Here is a 21,115-nt window from a genome sequence, read left to right on the forward strand (position 1 = left end):
TGAATTTTGCGCCATCTAGTGTTTTTAATGATAGTTATAGGCTAATTTTCTGTTCTCACAGTAAATGTTGCCCAGATTATAGATATTTGTGATCTCATTTTTCGTTCTAAATTTGAAGACACTGCATCTACCAAATCATCTTTGCCAAACGGGCTGGATCTTCTAAATGGCTGAACTGGAACGCTAGGTATACACTGACAAAGAGCCGTTTATATACTCCACTAGATGTCGTCACAGTATATTAAATGCAATCAAATATATTTAATGGAAGTGCTTGATAGATTGAAAACCTGCTGGGACTGAGAATCTCATAAACTAAAAAACAATGAATTATTGGGATGATGGATGAGTCCGAATGTATATTTTTAAGTGTGATGACAACAAATATGTTTCTGCAATCAGCACTAAGTTTATTGTCTGTGAGCTTTCATGCGTGGGGCAGACAAGTCAAATGGGGGCGGAACTGATGGTGAGGGGCGGGGATTTCACACATGGGGGCGGGGCTGTAGACGTGGGGGAGTGGGGGTGTAGGGAGGTTATTACGTATTCCATATAAAAAATAAAAAATAAAAATAATTCAGTGTCTTTTGTCCAAAATCCCTCACCGCACTAATAGAAATTATGGTGTAGCATTACATGACCTAAATTAATCAGGCCTATTGTGCTAGTTATAATTTCTATTATACTAAATAGGATAAAACGGGCATGCTGATTTACTTCTAAATTTACACTATAAAATGAATCGTTTCCAACTAATCTGACTGGAAAAGCAGCAGCAGTGTACATCATGTGATAGCAATGTTTGAAATGCATATGGAATTGTTTCAAATACTGTTTGAAAAAAAAAGAAGTAGTATTTAGTATATGACTTGCAAAAGTTTCCTCTCAAAATTTGATAAAAAAAGCAAAACGATCATATTTATTACAGAGATGATAGATATAATTAAACATAAAGAGGTGACAACAGTGTACTGTTTTAAATACATTTCATTGCATAATACGTATTGTTTTACATACTACTTAAAAAAAAAAAAAAAAAAAAAAAAAATGCAGTGTTCAGTAGATAGGCTACTGCTCAGTATGCAGTAAGCATCATGCCATTTTGAACACAGCCTGTGTCCTTGCTTGAGCATGCGTGCATGGTGACAAACCCACGAGACTCCACCTTCCAGAAACAAGAGATGATTTATCATGAGCACAGTGGCGACAGACGCACAGAAATCAGCCGATGCTTTCACAAAGCCAGTACATCTGATGTGAAAGTGTTTTATACCGCGCAGAAGGATTAGAATAAAAATCCACGCGTGAGAGAACACCAGAGAGAAGACAGCGTGCAGTTTGCGAGTGGGAAGCAACACAACGGTGTATGTGATAAATACATGATTGCATGGAAGCTTTTGCGTCGAATTCAAACGGGCGTGTGCGACTTTAACAAAAAGAAAAAAAAATGCGTTGTGAATTGTTGATTCAGTTATATAGCGAATGCTGTTAGGTTATAAATATGCCGTAATAAATAATGTAGGCTGGTTTGTCAGCTTAATATCCTCGTATGTTCAGAAATTAATTAAAACATCTTAGCTATTTTTTTACCTAGCTATTTGTTTTTATAAATCGCTAATGTAACAAAGATAATGGCTTCTTGATGAGGACCAAGCGACCAACCCGGAGTGCCAAACGCAAGTTTGATAGATAGGGCAAACTGGAACTGGAGATGGAACACAAGCATTTTACAACATACTTTTGGAGGCCTCGACCATATTAACCAATTTCTGAACTGTCTTCTCTAGCACCACGGACAGCGACCATGAACAGGTTACGCAGGAAAGCGTGCGTGGCTCTTTTATTGTTTACTCTTTTCATTTTTGGTACTATGATGGGCCTACGAACCCTGAAACCCACTGATGGTTTCTCGGATCTTGCTCCAGGAATGGAGTTGATGCCTTTGGTGGGAGAGCGAATGGACCAGAGACCCAATTATGTAGTTGAATCAGCAGGTCAAAATGCTGGTGGGGGGAGTGACACCAAGATAGTGTTCTCCAACTCTGGTCCTGACCACAGCATATTTTATGACATTCACATCTTCTATTATTTATGGTATGGCTCGCCACAGATGGACAGTAGTTATATACACTGGGACCACGTACTGGTACCACACTGGGACCCCAAAATAGCTGCCAGTCACCCGAAAGGACGACACAATCCTCCAGACGACATTGCGTCCAGTTATTACCCTGAACTGGGACCCTACAGCTCCAGAGATCCAGATGTCATTGAATCCCACATGTCGCAAATCGAAGCTGCTGCTGCAGGTTTTATGGCCAAGATATAATTTGCTGAATTAGAATATTTAACATTTATAATATTTGTTTTTCTTTGGCTATTATAGTACAATGTAGTTGGTCGTTCATCGTTAAAAACATTAAAAGAGACGTAATGTTGCTTGTAGAGCAATGCATTTCCACTTTTGATGCCAGGTGTGGTGGTCCTGTCCTGGTACCCGCCTGGTGTGGCAGATGAACATGGCAAACCCTCAGAGGATCTAGTGCCAGCTGTAATGGACGCTGCCCATAGACACAGTATCAAGGTAACTGGTGAGAGATCCATAAAACTTATCTGCTTACACAAACACTTTGTTTATGATTTTTTATTCTGATGTATTTTTTAAACACTGTCGAAAAAAAAATTACTGTTAGGGGTGCAACAGCTTGTACCCTTAAGCAGATAACTTTGTACCTTATCTACCCATTAAAAGGTGCATATTAGTACCTTAGAGTAGGTCTTCCTAAACATTTTTGTCATCTGAGACCCCTTAGATGTTAAATATTTACTTGAAATAGTCCCCTCAGATTTCAAGTTATTATTTTAATAATTTAACAACACATTTGCATGTTGACGGTTCTCTGATGTCAGTTAATGGTCACTCAACATACAAGCAAACAGGAAAAAAGTAATCATTTTATTTTGTGTGGTTTTATTTTAGACTTGGCAAAATATGGTGATGACATGTCATTTCATATGAAAATTTTTCATATTGCTACTGCTGAGACATCCAAACACAAAGAACAAAGACTACTGATAATGAAAATAGTTACATTTATAGGGCATTCATACTTGGGGTCACTCTTTACAAGAACCAACTAACACTAACTAAGTTACTAAGTCTTAAATTCTTCACTTTAAAATGTTCAAACCCTCAAGCTTTTACCATGTCAGAACCCTAAGCTTTTTATTTGGTGGAATATTGGAATATGGAATGTGAATGTAAAGAAAGTGAACTATATAGCTACTTCTTTAAACCGCAGTCTCCGATTAATTGTGATTTGATAAGATAGATTGCTATTTCAGTTTGATTTTGATTAATTGCACAGCTTTGTTTGTTTCTTTTAATGTTACAGATTCCATTTAATTATTAGCTTTTCATTAACTCAAAAAAAAAAAAATATCTGAAAGTACTTTCTTTTTCGACTTGCTTTGCCTAGGCCAGAAATCATGTTATCCGCTAGCTACGTATGCATTCTTTAAAGGAACAGAGCGTAATTGTTTGCAGTATTAACGCAGTAATGTCATAAGTTAAGGCAATAGTAGCAAATAACAATTGAATCTAGATGAAACTAGAATAATAGAAAAAGAAATGTTATCATCGTAATATGTGACTCTGAAGGGTGAACATGACTTCCACCCATTATAAGACTTTTTATAAAGATCTTTCCCACTGTTCTGTATTGCAATTTTCACATTGCAACACCCATATGACATGTATAAATGTTAGGAGATAAGCATGATATTATATCTTAGTTTGTATCTTATCAGTGTTCTTACGAAAGACAGTAAATATGATTTTATATATGATCATTCCTTGACAAATACCCTTTAAAGGGTTAGTTCACCCAAAAATGAATTACTCACCCTCATGTTGTTCCACACCTGTAAGACCTTCGTTCATCTTCGAAACACAAATTAAGATATTTTTGATAAAATCTGATGGCTCAGTGAGGCCTCCATTGACAGCAAGATAATTAACACTTTCAGATGTCCAGAAAGCTACTAAAGACATATTTAAAACAGTTCATGTGACTACAGTGGTTCAACCTTAATATTATTAAGCGACGAGAATACTTTTTGTGTGCCAAAAAAACAAAATAATGACTTTATTAAACTATCTAGTGATGGGCGTTTTCAGAACACTGCTTCAAGAAGCTTCGAAGCTTTACAGTTTTTTTTGTTTCGAATCAGTGGTTCTGAGCGTAACGAGGCTTCGTTACGTCATAAGTGTTTCGAAATTTCAATGGTTCACGTGACTTTGGCAGTTTAATACATGCTCCGAACCACTGATTTGAAACAAAAGATTTGTAAAGCTTTGAAGCTTCATGAAGCAGTGTTTTGAAATCGATAGTGTTAATTATCTTGCTGGCAATGGAGGCCTCACTGAGCCATCGGATTTTATCAAAAATATCTTAATTTGTGTTCTAAAGATGAACGAAGGTCTTACGGGTGTGGAACGACAGAAGGGTGAGTGATTTATGACAGAATGTTAATTTTTGGGTAAACTAACCATTTAACAACTCAACAAGAGCTATGAGCAACTAAAGCCCCAGGTATACTTCACTTTCCATGCCCGGACGCGTCTCTCACATAGTCGCGTCCGCGCATCTTTCAAAGTATACTAAACCACGGATGCGCGCGGATGACCGAGTTCAACACATGCGCAGTACAATTTTTGTCATCAACGGGACATTCGCTGGGCATCCAAAAATAGTGCATCCACCATTGCAACATAGTTCAGAAGATACACCAAGAGAACAGGAATCAAAAACAATGGAGAAGGCATGCTTCTGAGTTTACTCGTCTTGTTTTTGAATCGCTCTTTACACACTCTTCTTCGACGACTGCACATTGTGCTCAGTACTGTGCGTATTGCCACCTAGTGGACTCTTCTGTCCTGCTTGCGCATGCACTGTTGCACGCGCACTGTCCGCGCGGTCTCGAAATTTGGGCTGCACACGGACGGGGTGCGCGGCCGGCCGCGAGCCCTCCACATGACGAAAATTACGTCATGCGGACGGTGCACGAAGTATACCCGGGGCTTAAGGGTACGTTTACGATGTACTAAAAACGGAATTTTGGATAACACGGAATGGATAACACTGTTATCAAAACTATCACCGTTCACACAGATCCACGCAAATTACTAAAAACGCTGTATTACGCATGCCAGACAAGTAGTTGGCGATGTCACTTTGTAAAGAAAGACTACGCGCCTGCGCATATTCGCATTCTTTTACAGAGCACTCGCATTGTGCATGCCTATCCATCTCATTTTTCAGTTTACTGCACTTTGATAATGTTCTCGTTATTTCCCTATAGCAGCTATAAATCGGAAGTCGCGCACATTCACAGAAAATACCTTATTTTGGTGTTGAAAAATAACGTGGATAGACTAAACACATAATACGCATGTGCATGACGTCACCGTTTTCACAGATTCGCATTTTTGCAGTTTACACAGAGATGATAACGGTATCGTTTTCAAAAACATCCACTTTGAAACCGAAAATTTTGCATTTTCAGGCCACCAAAACGCCGTTGTTGTGTAAATGAATGGCTAAAACGCATAAAAAGTTTTCCATTTTTAGTTGAAAATGGTGTTGTGTAAACAGCCCCTAAAAATAGTAGGTTTTTTAGGGGCTTTTCAATTTTGCAACAACTGAATCATTTGTGCTTTTGTGGATGAGCCACTTATTGTAATTTCTTGAGCTTGCTAGTGGTTGCATAAGTCTCTGTCTTGACTGCCTTTATGCTTGATGAGCTGTTCAGAGCTGTTGCTGAGCCTTTTTGTGTCAGTCATGTTTTGTAATCCCCTGGTGTGAAGAGCAGCAAGTCTATAACACCATACCTGTGATTATAGTCATGTTGTTGTCCTTGTTGCTTGGTGATTTTGAAGGTAATTCTGTTTCAGTGTGGTCAGTGTACGGAGTTGTGTTTCCCCCTGTGGAATGAAATTGTTGAATTTTAGCCGTAACATTGGGGATTTTAGTTTTAAAACAGCTTAAAGGGTTAGTTCACCCAAAAATGAAAATTCTGTCATTAATTACTCACCCTTATATCGTTCCACACCCGTAAGACCTTTGTTCATCTTCGGAACACAAATTAAGATATTTTTTATGAAATTCGATGGCTCAGTGAGACCTCCATTGCCAGCAAGATAATTAACGCTTTCAGATAACATTAATGTTATGAAGCGATGAGAATATTGTTGAATAAAGTTGTTATTTTGTTTTTTTGCCGCACAAAAAGTATTCTTGTTGCTTCATAACATTAAGGTTGAACCACTGTAGTCATATGAACTTTTAAATATGTCTTTAGTAGCTTTCTGGGCATCTGAAAGTCTTAATTATCTTGCTGGCAATGGAGGGCTCACTGAGCCATCGGATTTTATCAAAAATATCTTAATTTTTGTTCCGAAGATGAACGAAGGTCTTACGGGTGTGGAACGATATGAGGTTGAGTAATTAATGACAGAATTTTCATTTTTGGGTGAACTAACCCTTTAATAAGTATGTCCTTTATCTGTACAGTAATGTGCAAGACATCAAGCTGTTTCCCAAAGAACTTGAATTCTGCACCTGCTCAACTGTTCTGTTTTTGGGTAAAGAAAGCATAGCATATATAAGCTATAAGATAAGCAGTCTTGAAATACACAAGGGGCTGTATTGCAAGGCAATTACAAAATCTTTGAACAAAATATTTGAATTAGTTTGGAAGAAGAATGCAGTACCAGTCATTTGTACTCATTCATAATTGCTCCCAGTGGCTATAGAGGCTGCTTGAGCAGTGGGATGGAATGAAGCGTATCTCTCTATTGCATGTGCTTCGTTTCCCATCAGAATTGACAATGCTGGAGTCTGGGCTTTATGTCTGATCACAATCCTTACCACCACACTGATGTCTGAGCTCTTCTACAGTCCCTGGTGCCATTCTTTTGGTGAGGTCCTTCCTAAAAAAAAACGCAATAATTCTGGTAGATAGATTCATTTGACAGATAAAAGTGTATTAATGACAGATTAACACAGTTTACATGCTCTTTCAAAATTTGTTTGAGCTCCACTTGTGGCTGCACATCTGTGCTGGGCCATTCTGGACATTTCAATACTTTAAAGGGTTAGTTCACCCAAAAATTTATATTCTGTCATTAATTACCCTCATGTCGTTCCACACCCGTAAAACCTTCGTTCATCTTCGAAACACAAATTAAGATATTTTTTATAAAATCCAATGGCTTAGTGAGGCCTCCATTGCCATCAAGATAATTAACACTTTCAGATGCCTAGAAAGCTACTAAAAACATATTTCAAACAGTTCATGTGACTACAGTTGTTCAACCTTAATATAATCTTGTTTTTTTGGTGCACAAAAAGTATTCTCGTGCAGTGGGGTTCTGAAATGAGGAGGCACATTTTTTTATTTTTTTTATGAATCAAATGTAAATTCATGTGCATTACTCTTAACGCTGACACATCTTCCTTGTTAAATGAACATTACTTTACATTACATCAAAAAAAGAAACCAAATACAATTCTATTTTGTAATTTTACATTAACAATGTATTGTAATAAATGTTCTATTTATCAAAACCAAGTCAATCTCATCAAGTTAGTGTTTTAAGTATTTCTACATTCATTCCAAAATAATAACTAAAGGCTGTAACAATTTAAACAATATATTTTATTTGTGTATTGATATTTTTCTTTTTAATAGTCAACTTAGGCTATTTTGGATCATCAGTCATGCTCTGTAAACACCGTCTGTCACAGACACAAAGATGTATTTTTAATTTCACCAAGCTGATTGCACTAAAAAACCCCGCAGTCATCATGTTTTCGGTCCATTTCAAGTTTGATTTTGACATGACATAAAGCGGTAATATCTAACTGGGTGATCTGTTTACTTACTTTTCAGTTAGTCTTCCCATTGACGCCATCATTTGTTCATTCAAACTGACGCGCGGAACGTGCACATAAACAAGAGGCGGGATTTATCACACAAACCAATCATATCCAATCATAACCAATTAGATCCAATCATAGCGTGATGGAGACATTGCCTCCTCTCACGTGATTCTCCCCCCATTCATTCTCAATTACCCCCCACAAAACCACCGCACGCTATAGGGGTCTAATGGTTTTCTATGAGTGGAAAGGGACTCCTGTTCTCATGGCTTCATAACATTTAAGGTTGAACCACAGTAGTCACATGAACTGATTTAAATATGTTTTTAGTAGCTTTGTAGGCATCTGAAAGTGTTAATTATCTTGCTGGCAATGGAGGTCTCACTGAGCCAACGGATTTTATCAAAAATATCTTAATTTGTGTTCTGAAGATGAACGAAGGTCTTATGGGTGTGGAACAACATGAGGGTGAGTAATTAATGACAGAATTTTCATTTTTGGGTGAACTAACCCTTTAACTGTCAAGCTACAACTTATGATGCAATTTTTCACCCACAAAGATCCCCGATTTGAGCTAGATTGGATAAACTATTTCCTTTGTAGTTATCCATAGCTAACACACACATTTCAGTTCTTTAATACTTATGTGTACTTGTTTGACTGTGTTGTCCAATGTGTTGTGTGTATTGATAAAAAATAAGGCCCCACGCACTGAACCTTGAGGCACCCCGATGGTAAACTGACATTACCTAAACACCATGCACTCCAGGAAACCTTGAAGAACCTTTCCCTGCGCTATGAATGTCATATTTGAGTCTGTACTCTGGCCTCTGGGTGAGCTGTCAGCTAGTTTGTTGATTTTTGTTTTTTTTATTTTTTATTGGTTTGCCTTTGACAGAGATATTCTCTGTGCAGTCTAGTGCTTTCTAAACCAACCATGTTACTTTGATTTACATTTGTTTGTTTTTTTGTTTTTTTGTATTTCTGCTTTATCTTGCTGTCACACAGTTAGATGTAAGGGCACAGTGATGCTTTTAGGCTAAGTGAGTGGACTGACGTCAGTCTATGCTTATACAACAACCACTGTATCTTATAACCATGCTCAAGGCCATGCCTCATTCTGTACAGACACATTCAGCCTTTGAAATGAAACAGGATTTATCAGTACTTTTGTATTTCTGAGTATGTATAAATCTTTCCAACCATCAAAGCACTACATTTTTTTATGAAGTAGAAATGTTAATTTCATTTGCATTTCATGTTTAAAACATTTCTTATAGAGACCTTTCCTGCTTAACTGTAAGATGGCAGTGCATAAGAGATTACAGCAGGGAATTGACACCTCTGATTTGCAAAAATGTGTGGCAGCAAATTCAAAATTCAGCAGAACATGTTCTCCGGCACAGATTTTTTTTTTTTTTTTTTTTTTGGCAATTCTGACTCAAATCTCTTTAGTTATTTGTTTGGGAAAAACATATAGTGTGGCATTCACTTTGTAATGAGTGAGTGAACAAATGATGGGAAATACAGTAATGCCACAGTCATTTTTATGCATCTTATGCATCATGGCGAGTTGTCACAAAGAATATGGATGGAGGCGTTTTCTTTCCATCCTCTTTCTATATTGACAACTCAAACAAATCACTACTGTAACAGTTGTGCCAGTTATTGATTATGGTGATGGTGAGTCCTAAAGAAAAAGAAGAACGTTGCAACACTTCAGGTGTTGAGCACCTGTGATTTGAATTATCAGCAACCTCCTTTTCAAGACTGTTGCAGCGGAACAGTCATACTGTAGATGTTCATGTCCAAAGTGTCTGATGTCAAACTGTCCATGGCAGACTGCGTCGCCAAATGCAGGTTGCCATGGAAACAGCATATGAAGACCTTCCAGATTGGCGGTGTGGAAAAATGGTGGGTGTTTGTGCTTGGCTTTTATATTTCAAGGCCCTGAGGGCTTTGCGGTTCAATCAGCCATGTGCATGTCACTGTCACTGAAGTGGTGAGGGTCTGTCTCCTTGGAGTAGTCAACAAGAGTCTGTGTCATAAGTTACCATGTTTCTGGGACTTTGAGAAAGTCATCTGTCAGCCACCTTAAAAAGGTGTTGCAGTAGAATAGAGCAATATGTTCAGTATCTCGGATACACAATTCATTATTCACTGGTAATTGTAATCTTGAGAACTGTTGCAACTGGATAATTTATGCATTTTTTCAGACACTTTTATCCTAAGCGACTTCTTATTGCATTAAAAGTAATCATATAATATTAACTCTTACTTTGCATGGGAATTGAACCCATGACTTTGCAAGCGCCATGCTCTTGAGCTACAGGAAGGCTGTATCGAGTCCAAAAACTTAATAGCGCATCTATGTTTGTTTGTTTTGGGGGTTTTTTTCAACAGTTTTTGTTAAATAATCAAATCAACAGACATTTTATATTGTGAATAATAATAATACGTTGGAAGCCATACTTGAGTAATTATAAAGCATGTACTTTGTATTATATCAAACCTAGTGTTTTCATGTATTAAAAAAAAATAAAATGTGACACTACATACGTTTTCCTATTTGTACAGTAATAATTTGATTGGAAAACATGTAATACAAACCTTAATTTCATTCAGGAAATTTCCCTTCAGGAAGTTTTCTCTTAGTACAAAACACAAAATGACCGTTGACAAATTTATCCAGTTTTAACTGGTTTGGCACTGACTACCTAACATTAGGTTACATTTACCCAATGACCCCAGAATGTGATTTCAATTGATGGGGAATCTCAACCTCCAGAACTCGATTTTAACCGAGGGGGATAACCCAGATACACTATCTACAGCCCTCATTGAGGATGACGGTGGTTATAATTTACCTTGGATACGAGTGAGAGTGAGCGTGCAGTGTAATCCTGCAGAGTAAGTGCAATAAGAGTGGCAAATGAATGGTTCGCAGTCAGCTGTATTTTCAAAAGGGTCCGTTTGCAAGCACCAGAGAACCGCCTTCATGTGACGCACATACAGTAGACGCAAGTAATGTTCACTCTGCTGCACATAATATCACCAAATTAAAAAAAATGTCATGCGTTGTGCACATTTGTGATGGCGTAAGATGAACGCATATGCACCAGTGTTCGATAGAATCAAGTGAGAGTGAAACCAGACCAACGCTGCAGGGGGTGCCGGGAACATTCACCCCCTAAAAATCATTGACATGCCAGCATAAAAGTTCTCCAGTAGCATTTGTTTGATCAGATGACATTTCTTTGTGAAATGGCATTCACATTTTTAAAGGGCACCTATTATGCAGAATCCACTTTTACATGGTGTTTGGACATAAATGTGTGTTAGCAGTGTTTGAACACAACCACCCTACAATAATAAAAATTCACCCAATCCTTTTTTTAAAAAAAAAAATCCCCATTAAACCAAAGCAGTCTCACTAGACATGCCGTTTTGATTGTAACGTCACACTGCTCAGGCCCCGCCCACGGCCGCTGACTGACAGTTCAGCCTGGTCTCATTGTTAATACGTAGGTATCAATATGTAACTTTCAAAGACACAAAACACACGTTTTTGTACATTTGGATAGATGCTGAAATGTACAATATTAACGTATTTGCAACATTTAAATGTAGCATTATTACGTTTTTACAGCTACAAAACTTAAAATATTTACAAATCTTTCATATCATAAAGATATCTGTATGATTTCCCTTTTACCATTTTACAGATAAATGTAAGACCCCTTAACCCTTCTCCTAAACCTAAACCTATCCATTTTATACAGAATATTAAAACAGAAATGTGTAGGAAAATGACAATTTTAGTAACAATATAGCATTAAAAGGGTATTTTGAGCCGCTGATTCTGCTCATACCCCTAAATCTACCCATAGCCATTTCTTAAAGTTACGTACAGATATGAAGAAAAACATGACAGAGAAGTGAAATCACAATAATTTATTTATTGCAAAAATGTCAAAAGCGGTACCAAAAGTAGTTCGAATGACAATGTGTCGCAGTCGCAGTCCTCTCTGGTGATATATAAGTTATTAATAGATGAAAATATTAATCCGGCTTCTTATTACGTTATTTCATATTAAAGCTGCTGTCCGTAACCTTTTTTGGTTAAAAATGATCCAAAATCAATTTTTTGAGCATGTACATAACCAGCCAGTGTTCAAAACTATCTTCTTACCTTAGCCCGATTCACAACGGTAAGCTTGTAATAATGTTTTATAATTTGGGTGGTACTGGTGGGTTTCTGCGGGAAATTCGAGCATGTCGCCTTTTGTCTTTGCGTCATTGTGTCACGTCTGTATACATAAAGAAGGAGTCCCAGCTAGTAGGCTATATCGCATGTGAGGTGGATCATTTATAGCCTTTTCTCACAGTAGCTGCAATAATTAAACTTATAATTTTGATGGCGGATTGCATGGTATGACAGATTAACGTTAGTGATTAGACTGTACAGAAATTGAAATCTACAGGTAACGTTAATACACACTAAATACACATAGTCACGCAATGCTGATGTTGTTAACTAACAATTTGAGAACAAAGAATAACAATAATAATAATTTGCACATTTGATGTGATATGAGCTAAGCGATCGTTAGATTTAATCACCATTGGCAGCACGATTTACTGTAATGCTTTTTTCCTCAGTCAGAACAAAAGTGGCAGACATGTTACTTGTTCAGATGACATTCTCCGGTGAAAATTCTTATTTTGGTCATACTTCCAAGACTACAATCTGTGATTCCGAAGTACAGTATCCACACCGATGTGGTGATTGACAGCAAACATTAGATTCATCCGTGCCGAGGCACAACACACGTACTGATAATAATTCCGCAAACAACTGCACTTGCAGGTTTCAAACAGAGATTACGGACTGCAGCTTTAAGTAGATGAGTTAACTGCATTTAATAAATGTGACTGAAAACGTATTGAAATGACGAATACAATAGAATCAAAACATTAATGCCACAATTTTAATACATACATGAGAATTTGTACACATTCACACTTGGATACGTAAATAATTTTCTTTTTTTTGTGCGGTCAATATGTCAATATTGTACGTTTTAGTGTGTATGAAAACGTAAGTAAATGTGCATGTGGTAGAACCACACTTTATGTAAAAATACACACGTATTCTTATGAGACCATGTTGAGCAGTTCTGGCTCGGATTTGGCACAGAATAGAACGGTTACGCAGTGAAAACCGTTTGGCCTGACAGTGGAAGAGCGGCTATAGTTTCTGCCCTCAGTGAGTTGTACACTGTCCGCCATTTTCTACGCGCTCGAGCAGCTTTACCGTCAACAATGTCTTGTAAGCAATCCTGTTGTTCTGTTATTGAATGTAAAAGTGAACATAGTAGTCTTCATTTTCTCCCAACATCTGAGCCACTGCAGTGGATTAATTTTTCAAGGTAATGCGCCCCAAAATATACCTAAATTTGTTTATATCTGCGCAAATCATTTTACTCCAGACTGCTTTGTGAGCGAGGTCAATGCAAAGGGACAATACAAAACACAGGTTTTGCTAAAAAGTTGTTACTCAAGGATGGATCAGTACCAGCCGTTCGTTGGAGTGACAACAGACACTTTTGTGCGATGTACAATAAACTTCATAAAACTCATCAGTAAAGTTTTTTTGCCATCATTCGTATGGTGTCCGCTAAAACAGGCTTCTACTAATAGTGGATAAAAGCAAGATGACAACATCATTTATAACCGTAATTAAACTAAAATATACCTGTTCTGTCTCCATGCAGCATATATTCTCTGGCTCTGTAAGCATCATTTTCTGACTCTGGTTTGAACTGAACACCATTACTGACAGTTTCTGACATTTGCAGTGCTTGAGATTTGTCCTGTTTGTTTGTTGCATGAGCTCTTGAAGCTCCGTCCTCTTCTTGAAAGTGGGCCGGGAGCAGCAGCTCATTTGCAATTAAAGGGACACACACAAAAACAGCTTGTTTTTGCTCACACCCCAAAACTGACTATTTTAACATGCTATAAAAATTATCTGTGGGGTATTTTGAGCTAAAACTTCACATACACACTCCGGAGACATCTGAGACTTATTTTACATATTGCATTGCAGACTTATATTATATGCATTTCACTGTATCATTATCAAGATATGTATCAGTTTACTACAGACAGATGTAGGTTGTATGTTTGAATGACACATTTAAAAGAACTGATTTAGGTATTGCTAGCGATTATTTTCTTCATTATTTCATTAACTCCAATTCTTTACAGGTTGCGTTTCACCTGCAGCCCTACAAAGGTCGGACGGACCTCAGTGTGCATGACAACATCAAATACATTATTGACAAGTAGGTTGCACTTCCTTAATATACCTCCATAACTCCTGCACCTTTGCAACATTAAACTTTAGAGAGTTTCTGTCTGCTAACCTGAAGTCCTAGCCCTTCTCCATTCTGATGAGCTGACTTGCTTTGAACTCAGGAGATGGGGGTGGAATTCAGTCCAGCCAGGCGAAAAGAAAAAGAGAGTGGTGTTTTAAAAATAGAGGACTTTTCTTTCATTAATCATTAATGAAACAGAAGGTATAACATGACCTGATGGTATCATAGCTAAACCATTCATGTTCAAAAGCCTGTAACAATGGCTGCAGTCTGTAAATCTATAGCACTATAACAATCTGCTGACTGTTACATGCTGAGTATTTCTTCTTTTTTTTTAGTGAACACATTATTAAGTTATTCATGAATTGTTCTCCTCTAGCAGCAGGGATACTTTGGAAAGAAAGACATTATGTAAAACTGATCTAGGTAAGTGTAGGTTTACATGGTCTGAGTATCAGGTAATACAGATAGCTGTACTGCTGTGGAATCATGTGTTCTGAGATGCTCACCTTCAGAACAAGGACACATAACATCCCAGCAAGATCAAAACCTTTTTAGAAAGCTGTACGATGCTGCATTTTGCATTTATCATTTTGTAAACACACAAAAAAAATAATAAATAAACACGTAAAAATAAAATTTAAAAACATACCCAACACATGATGTGCAATTTAAGTATTTGGAATACCAAAAATGATCATTACCATACTGCATCTTTGAGAAAACATACATTTTACTAAAACATTTTTCTAAAAGAAAATGTTTGGGAAAGGATCATGAAAATACTTCTATAAATATTGTAGTTTTCACAACAAATGTTTTAAACATTTAGAAAAACCAGCATGTATATTATACATCTTTATATATTATATTTTTTGGTAAAACAAAATTCATTAACTATCATTAACTAACAATGTGCAAGACATTTGTTACAGTATTTATTTAATAAAAAATACAACTGCTCATTGTTAGTTCACGTTAGCTCAGGTCCATTAAATAATATTAATAGATACACGTGTTGATTTAAATAATGTATTAGTAAATGTTGAAATTAAGATTAACCAAGATAAAGAAAGGCTTTAGAAGTATTTTCATTGTTAGTTCAGGTTAACTAATGTACTTAACTAATTTTAACAGGTGGAACCTTATTGTAAAGTGTTAGGCATTATTTATTAATCTTTGTTAACATTAGTTGACGAATAAAAATATATTTTTTAAATTAATTTTAAAATGAATTTAACAAATGAACAACTTTTGATTTTAAAAATTTGTTTAAATAAATGTTTAGATTAACATCTAAGTATAAAGGGTTAGTTCACCCAAAAATGAAAATTCTGTCATCATTTACTCTCCCGCATACTGTTCCAAACCTTTATGACTTTCTTTATTCTGTGGAAAATAAAAGAAGAAATTTTAAGAAATTACTTATGGCTCGTTAAGTTCAGTACAGTACAGTACAGTACGATTCAGGAGGTTAAACCCCGATCCAGCTTGCGTTTCCACTGCCAACAGTACCCTTACTTGATAGGCGTGGTGTCATTCTCTCGTGAAGAAGAAAGTGACACTAAACAACAATGGAGGATATACAGCAGCTTTGTTTAAGCAAGGCTGCAAGGAAAAACAGCCAAAAAATACACATTGTGTTGCAATGGTATTGTGTTGTCATTCCCCTTGTAGCACTCGCAAGTGACGATTCTCTGTCAACCAATCAACGTTCTGCAGGGAGCGTAGCTCCACCCTTTTGGTACCGGTACTATTGTGCTAGGTACCCCAACGGAAGGGTCCCAAAAAAGTGGTATGGTTCGATATTTTGGTACCATTCACAACTTCTGACAATGGAATTCCGCTCAGTGGAAACGAGCCATTAGTGTTTCTTGTTTTGTTTTTGTTTTTTCATACAGTGGCAGTCAATGGTAACCAAAACTGTTTGGTTACCAGAATATATTTTGTGCTCCACAGGAAAAAGAAATGGGTAACATTTTACAATAAGGCTAAATTCATTAACATTGGTTAATACATTAGGGCCTGGTTTCACAGACAGGGCTTAGATTAAGCCAGGATTAGGCCGTAGTTCATTTAGGACATTCAAGTAGCTTTTATAAACATGCCTGGTGTACATCTTGTGACAAAACAGTTAAGCTAAGTTAGCTTTCAGTTAAAACAACTCAAACATACATTTTAGTCTAAGACTAAGCTTAAGCCTTGTTTGTGAAACTGGGGGTGAGTATCATGAACTAACAATTAACAACATTTCTAAGTACAACAACAACAACAATATAAATCTAAGTATATTAAGTAATATTAATTCATAAATTTAATCTTCACAGTTAATTAATGCTTTCACAACATATTAATTAACCCAACCTGATATGCTAAAAACTGTAGATTAATAATGTCTTAATAATGTTCATTATTAGTTCATGATACCTAATGCATTGTGGTAATGAATTGAGCTTTTTTAGTGTTACCAATAAATGTAATATTTTTATGTAAAAAAAAAAAAAAAAAATAGATTATAAATAACAAATACAGTGTGTATATGTACTATATTATTACAACTGTGATACATGCTTAGCTCTAAAATGAGCTACTGAAATCTTTTTACAGATATGGGAAACATGGGGCTTTCTACAGGTTTAAGTCCAGCACTGGGAAGGTCCTTCCACTCTTTTATGTGTACGACTCCTACCTTATGCCACCTGAGGCCTGGGCTGAGCTGCTAACCGTCAGAGGGTCTCACAGTCTCCGAGGAACTCCTTATGATGGCATCTTCATTGCCCTCATTGTGGAAGAGCGCCACAAGCAAGATATCCAAGCTGGTGGTTTTGATGGCATGTACACCTACTTTGCTTCTAATGGCTTTTCCTTTGGATCTTCTCACCAGAACTGGAAAGCAATCAAAGCTTTCTGTGACAAGAACAACTTACTGTTTGTACCTAGTGCAGGACCTGGTTATATGGACACCGCCGTCCGACCGTGGAACAACCACAACACGCGCAACAGAGTGAATGGACGATATTACGAGACCTCTTTGCAGGCAGCAATATCAGTAAGGCCTGATATAATCACAGTAACATCATTTAATGAGTGGCATGAAGGAACTCAGATTGAGAGGGCTGTGCCCAAGAAGACTGTGGCCCGTCTGTATTTGGACTACAAACCCCATCAGCCAGACCACTACCTGGAGCTCACCAGGAAGTGGGCGGAACATTTTAGTAAGGAGAAAGAGCAGTGGCTTATGTGATTGGACCTCGTAACTTCTTAACATTGTTGAGATTTGAGTCTAACACTGACATTGTCAAATATGATCCTTCAATTTATGCATACATTTTAAAGGCAGCTAATTAGCAAGGACAAGCCACCTTCTTTCACACATTCAGTTCATTGATAAATAATTGATTTACTGTCAATTTTCTTGAAAGCAAATGTTTCGATGCGAGTATTTACAAGAACAGTTCACCCAAAAATGAAAATTCTGTCATCCTATAGTTGGTGTAAGTTACCCATCAGCCATCACCAGCCATATCTTCATCATGAGGCTGGCCTCGTCACTAAAAGCCTGTTTACACCTGGTCATTTTGTGTGTTTTTACTGATCGGATGGCTAACCGTTTTGTTAAAACTCTTCCATTTACACTCGGGTCACATAAATGTGTCGGAATATAAATCCGATCTTCGATTCCCACACTATATGCACACAGATGCTATTTTTTTTACAATTTTGGGAGAAGTACAATTTACATATGTGGCTTCAACAACCAGATGCATTTACAATTGTTCAGATACATCTGGAATGCATCTCAAACCACCTTCTGAAGTGTTTTGAGCGATCGGATTTAAATCTGTCTCAAATGTGCTTCGGAGGGCATTGACACCTGGTCTTTTTACAATCTATTAATTATCCGATCAGATAAAATGCATGAAGTCATCAGGTGTAAACAGGCCCTAAAAGACTCCATCAGCATTTCGTTGGTCTCATTTACAATTTGCAAGTATGAGCTTATTTACAGTGACTAATATGTGTCATCTAGTCTTGCTTAACAGTTTTACAGCTGAAGGATAATTTGCTCATCATTTCAAATCTAAATTACTTGTATTTCTTTCCTGGAACTCAAAAGGAGATATTTTGAATAATGTTTTTCAATATAACAAAAGTGAATGAGGACTGTCCAAAAATGAAAGTTGTGATTTGCAGAAAACTCCTGTGCATCTCTCCAATATCATTCGCGCAAGCTCATATTCATGCATGGGACGTCACTAACAGCCCAAGACATGTGAGAACCAAATCTGTTTGCCATCGCAGACTTCAAACCTGGCTCAAAGTGTCTTTATGTGCCATATTTGTATGGATATGAATGCAAATGAGATTTCAGAGCTGCAGTTAACATAGACTTTCAGCAAATAATATGTTCTGAACACAAAGCTAGTGCACAATTTGTATGGTATGCTCAGCAACATCCATCCTCATTCCCTATCATTGTATGGAGAAGGGAAGTGTGAACATTGTGCTATATTCTTCCTCCTGTATTCCACAGAAGAAAAAAAAAGAAAATCACATACTGTTTGGATTTACACGGTGCTGAGTGAATTTGCAGTTTTAGCTATTCCTATAACATTAGGCCTTGAATTTGTGAATTTGACTTCTGCTAGCAGCAACAGTGTGGCCTCAGTATTTAAATACTGTACCTTACTTCATTGTGTGTTTGGATGAAATTTAAAAATGATTAGTGGTTGTGGTTATGGTTTGTTTGGATAATGGCTGGGTTTTTGTTCTGTAAATCCTATTAATTATGCATATTGTAATCCATGTTTAATATTAAACAAGGAAAGTAAAACAATTACTTTGCCATAATGCTATATGATACAGACTATAAAAATTTGAACAGAATGCATTTGTGTAAAACAATTCTTATGTATATTGTCACATTCAAGCCAGTGCCTCAGTTTAAATAAGAATGTTTTTGTAAATAATTTACACAATTCATTCTGCTCAGAGGTGCGATATTTCCCAATATTATTATTTATGGAATACTCACTGGAATTACCTATAACTTATCATTGATGTGCTGTGTAGATTAGAGATAAACTGAGTTTCTTTATGCTAACTTTATCCCTGTAGGACATGGCACAACATTGACATTACTTCATACAACTAGAGGATGGTGTTGTCATGTATGATGAATGATGTTTAGTTTCTGGGCAGATTTTGGCTCGATGTTGCTTTGTGTTGAGCTAATGTTAGCTAGTGCTGTTACAGCAGTTTATGAATGTCAGCCCTGCACAAAGTAACACTTAAAACAGACACGCACTTCAACAGTGTTGCATAACCAGAGGACAAATTACACTACACTTAGCACAATCAGCAGTGTGCTAAAATAGCCACAGAAGAAGAAAAAAAGACAGACTTCATTGTGACAGGGTGACTTAAGAACAAAGAAATATTTATATGGGTGTATTCTGCTGTCTATGCAGTGGCCAGATAGTTGATATTAAAATCTTTTCTTGTATTCTAGTTTAAAATTTAAAGTTGAATATTGTTTACAGGCAGGGGGAAGGTGGCTGCAATTAAGTAGAGATGAGGACACCTCAAAAGTCTTTATTGAATAAAACAAAAACACTGTAAATATCCATACAGGTGATGAAGACAGGGCATAGCTTAATATAGTCAAGCCAATAACTGAAAATGAGTGAAAGCTGAGAGGGGTATATATATGTACAGACATGAATGAGAACTAAACAAGAGACAGGTGAAACTAATTGGTAATCATGGAAAAAAAACAAGGACATCAAGAAAAAGTGTATAGCAGAGATGGTCTTATTATTGAGAGATATAAGGGTCAGTGGCTGTACCATTGGAGAAAGCGTAACGTTAACTTGGATCATGTGTGCCTTGATAACCAATCACATTACTTTCTTGACGTCATTGAATTTCGTTCAGAGTTGTGTGACAGTCAATCGCTGTTTGTGGATACCATAGAAATGAATGAGAAGTGCTGTAAACTGAATCATACCTGTCACACAATTGTCCATGACTTCTCTTATAAAACAGAATTTTTGGGGGGTATAGAATAGATAAATCCAAAATGAATCTTTAAGAGCAAACATGTGGAAGATTAGACGATGGGCTATCGATTCATTAAATGAGAAGTTGTTTTCCCACAAAAGCAGTTTATTCAGTGTAGTGAAGCCTCTCCTCCATTGATATCTATTAAAAAAAATGGCCTCTGGTCTCCTTCCCTGCATACCGCAGCATTAGCAGGCGTTACACTTTTTTTTTTTATTGCAAACCTTGCTTGCAGGCTTGTCTTCAAGTGGCTTTGTATAACTGAAATGAATGTCCAAATAAAAGTCCTTGAAACCAAACTAGTTGTAACCACCAAAAGTCATTCGTAGGTTGACTTTCTGAAAAGTCTAAATGCTATGATGCTTTAAAAACTTAGATCTGTTTAAGCAACCCAAGATAACATTTTATTTTAATATTACATTTAAATTATGCATAATTACAAGCAATCAACCCTAACCTTAACCCTATAGTTAGTACATGTAGTTAATTAATATTACTCAGTACTTACTCATGTAATTACACTTTAACAATATCACCTTAAAATAAATTGTACCCATTAATGGTACAAAAACTACACATTTCAAGAGTTTTAAGATAGAATTCATGATATAAAACAACCAAAGTGTACTTTGAGAGCAACATTCTGATGTTAATGCACATGGGCACTTGTTCCCAGTCCTATAGTTTCTGGCCCATTTGGGTGGAATGACACGATTAGTGTACTGC

General features: G+C 36.7%; 2 protein-coding genes across 5 annotated transcripts in view; both read left to right on the forward strand.

Moving 5' to 3' along the window:
* The first annotated feature begins 701 nt into the window (after nucleotides 1-701).
* maneal (mannosidase endo-alpha like) lies at nucleotides 702-19,213 on the forward strand. Of its 4 annotated transcripts, none has more exons than XM_051872261.1 (5): nucleotides 702-2,309; nucleotides 2,475-2,584; nucleotides 14,217-14,293; nucleotides 14,706-14,752; nucleotides 16,934-17,186. In XM_051872261.1, the coding sequence occupies exons 1-5, from the start codon at nucleotides 1,805-1,807 to the stop codon at nucleotides 17,047-17,049; spliced, it is 855 nt and encodes a 284-aa protein (XP_051728221.1). In that variant the 5' UTR covers nucleotides 702-1,804; the 3' UTR covers nucleotides 17,050-17,186. The 4 variants fall into 4 exon arrangements, with proteins under 4 accessions (XP_051728221.1, XP_051728222.1, XP_051728220.1 ...); XM_051872262.1 differs by lacking the exon at nucleotides 14,706-14,752 and adding an exon at nucleotides 16,228-16,298 and having other exon boundaries at nucleotides 709-2,309; nucleotides 16,934-17,012; XM_051872260.1 differs by lacking the exon at nucleotides 14,706-14,752 and having other exon boundaries at nucleotides 722-2,309; nucleotides 16,934-19,213.
* Nucleotides 7,640-21,115, forward strand: part of rpl15 (ribosomal protein L15) — a 146,926-nt gene continuing 133,450 nt past the window's right edge. The window contains exon 1 of the mRNA XM_051872271.1: nucleotides 7,640-7,649. The gene's annotated coding sequence lies outside the window, so the exon portion shown is untranslated. The remainder of the gene's footprint in view (nucleotides 7,650-21,115) is intronic.

Source organism: Ctenopharyngodon idella, chromosome 19 (assembly GCF_019924925.1).
Source record: "Ctenopharyngodon idella isolate HZGC_01 chromosome 19, HZGC01, whole genome shotgun sequence".
NCBI lineage: Eukaryota > Metazoa > Chordata > Actinopteri > Cypriniformes > Xenocyprididae > Ctenopharyngodon > Ctenopharyngodon idella.

Bases quoted from the DNA above. Each gene is read 5' to 3' on its own strand.
- maneal (XM_051872260.1), top strand. From the start codon at position 1,805: ATGAACAGGTTACGCAGGAAAGCGTGCGTGGCTCTTTTATTGTTTACT. The intron at 2,310-2,474 runs GTTTTATGGCCA...TTTTGATGCCAG, and splicing joins AATCGAAGCTGCTGCTGCAG to GTGTGGTGGTCCTGTCCTGG. The intron at 14,294-16,933 runs GTAGGTTGCACT...ATCTTTTTACAG, and splicing joins ATCAAATACATTATTGACAA to ATATGGGAAACATGGGGCTT.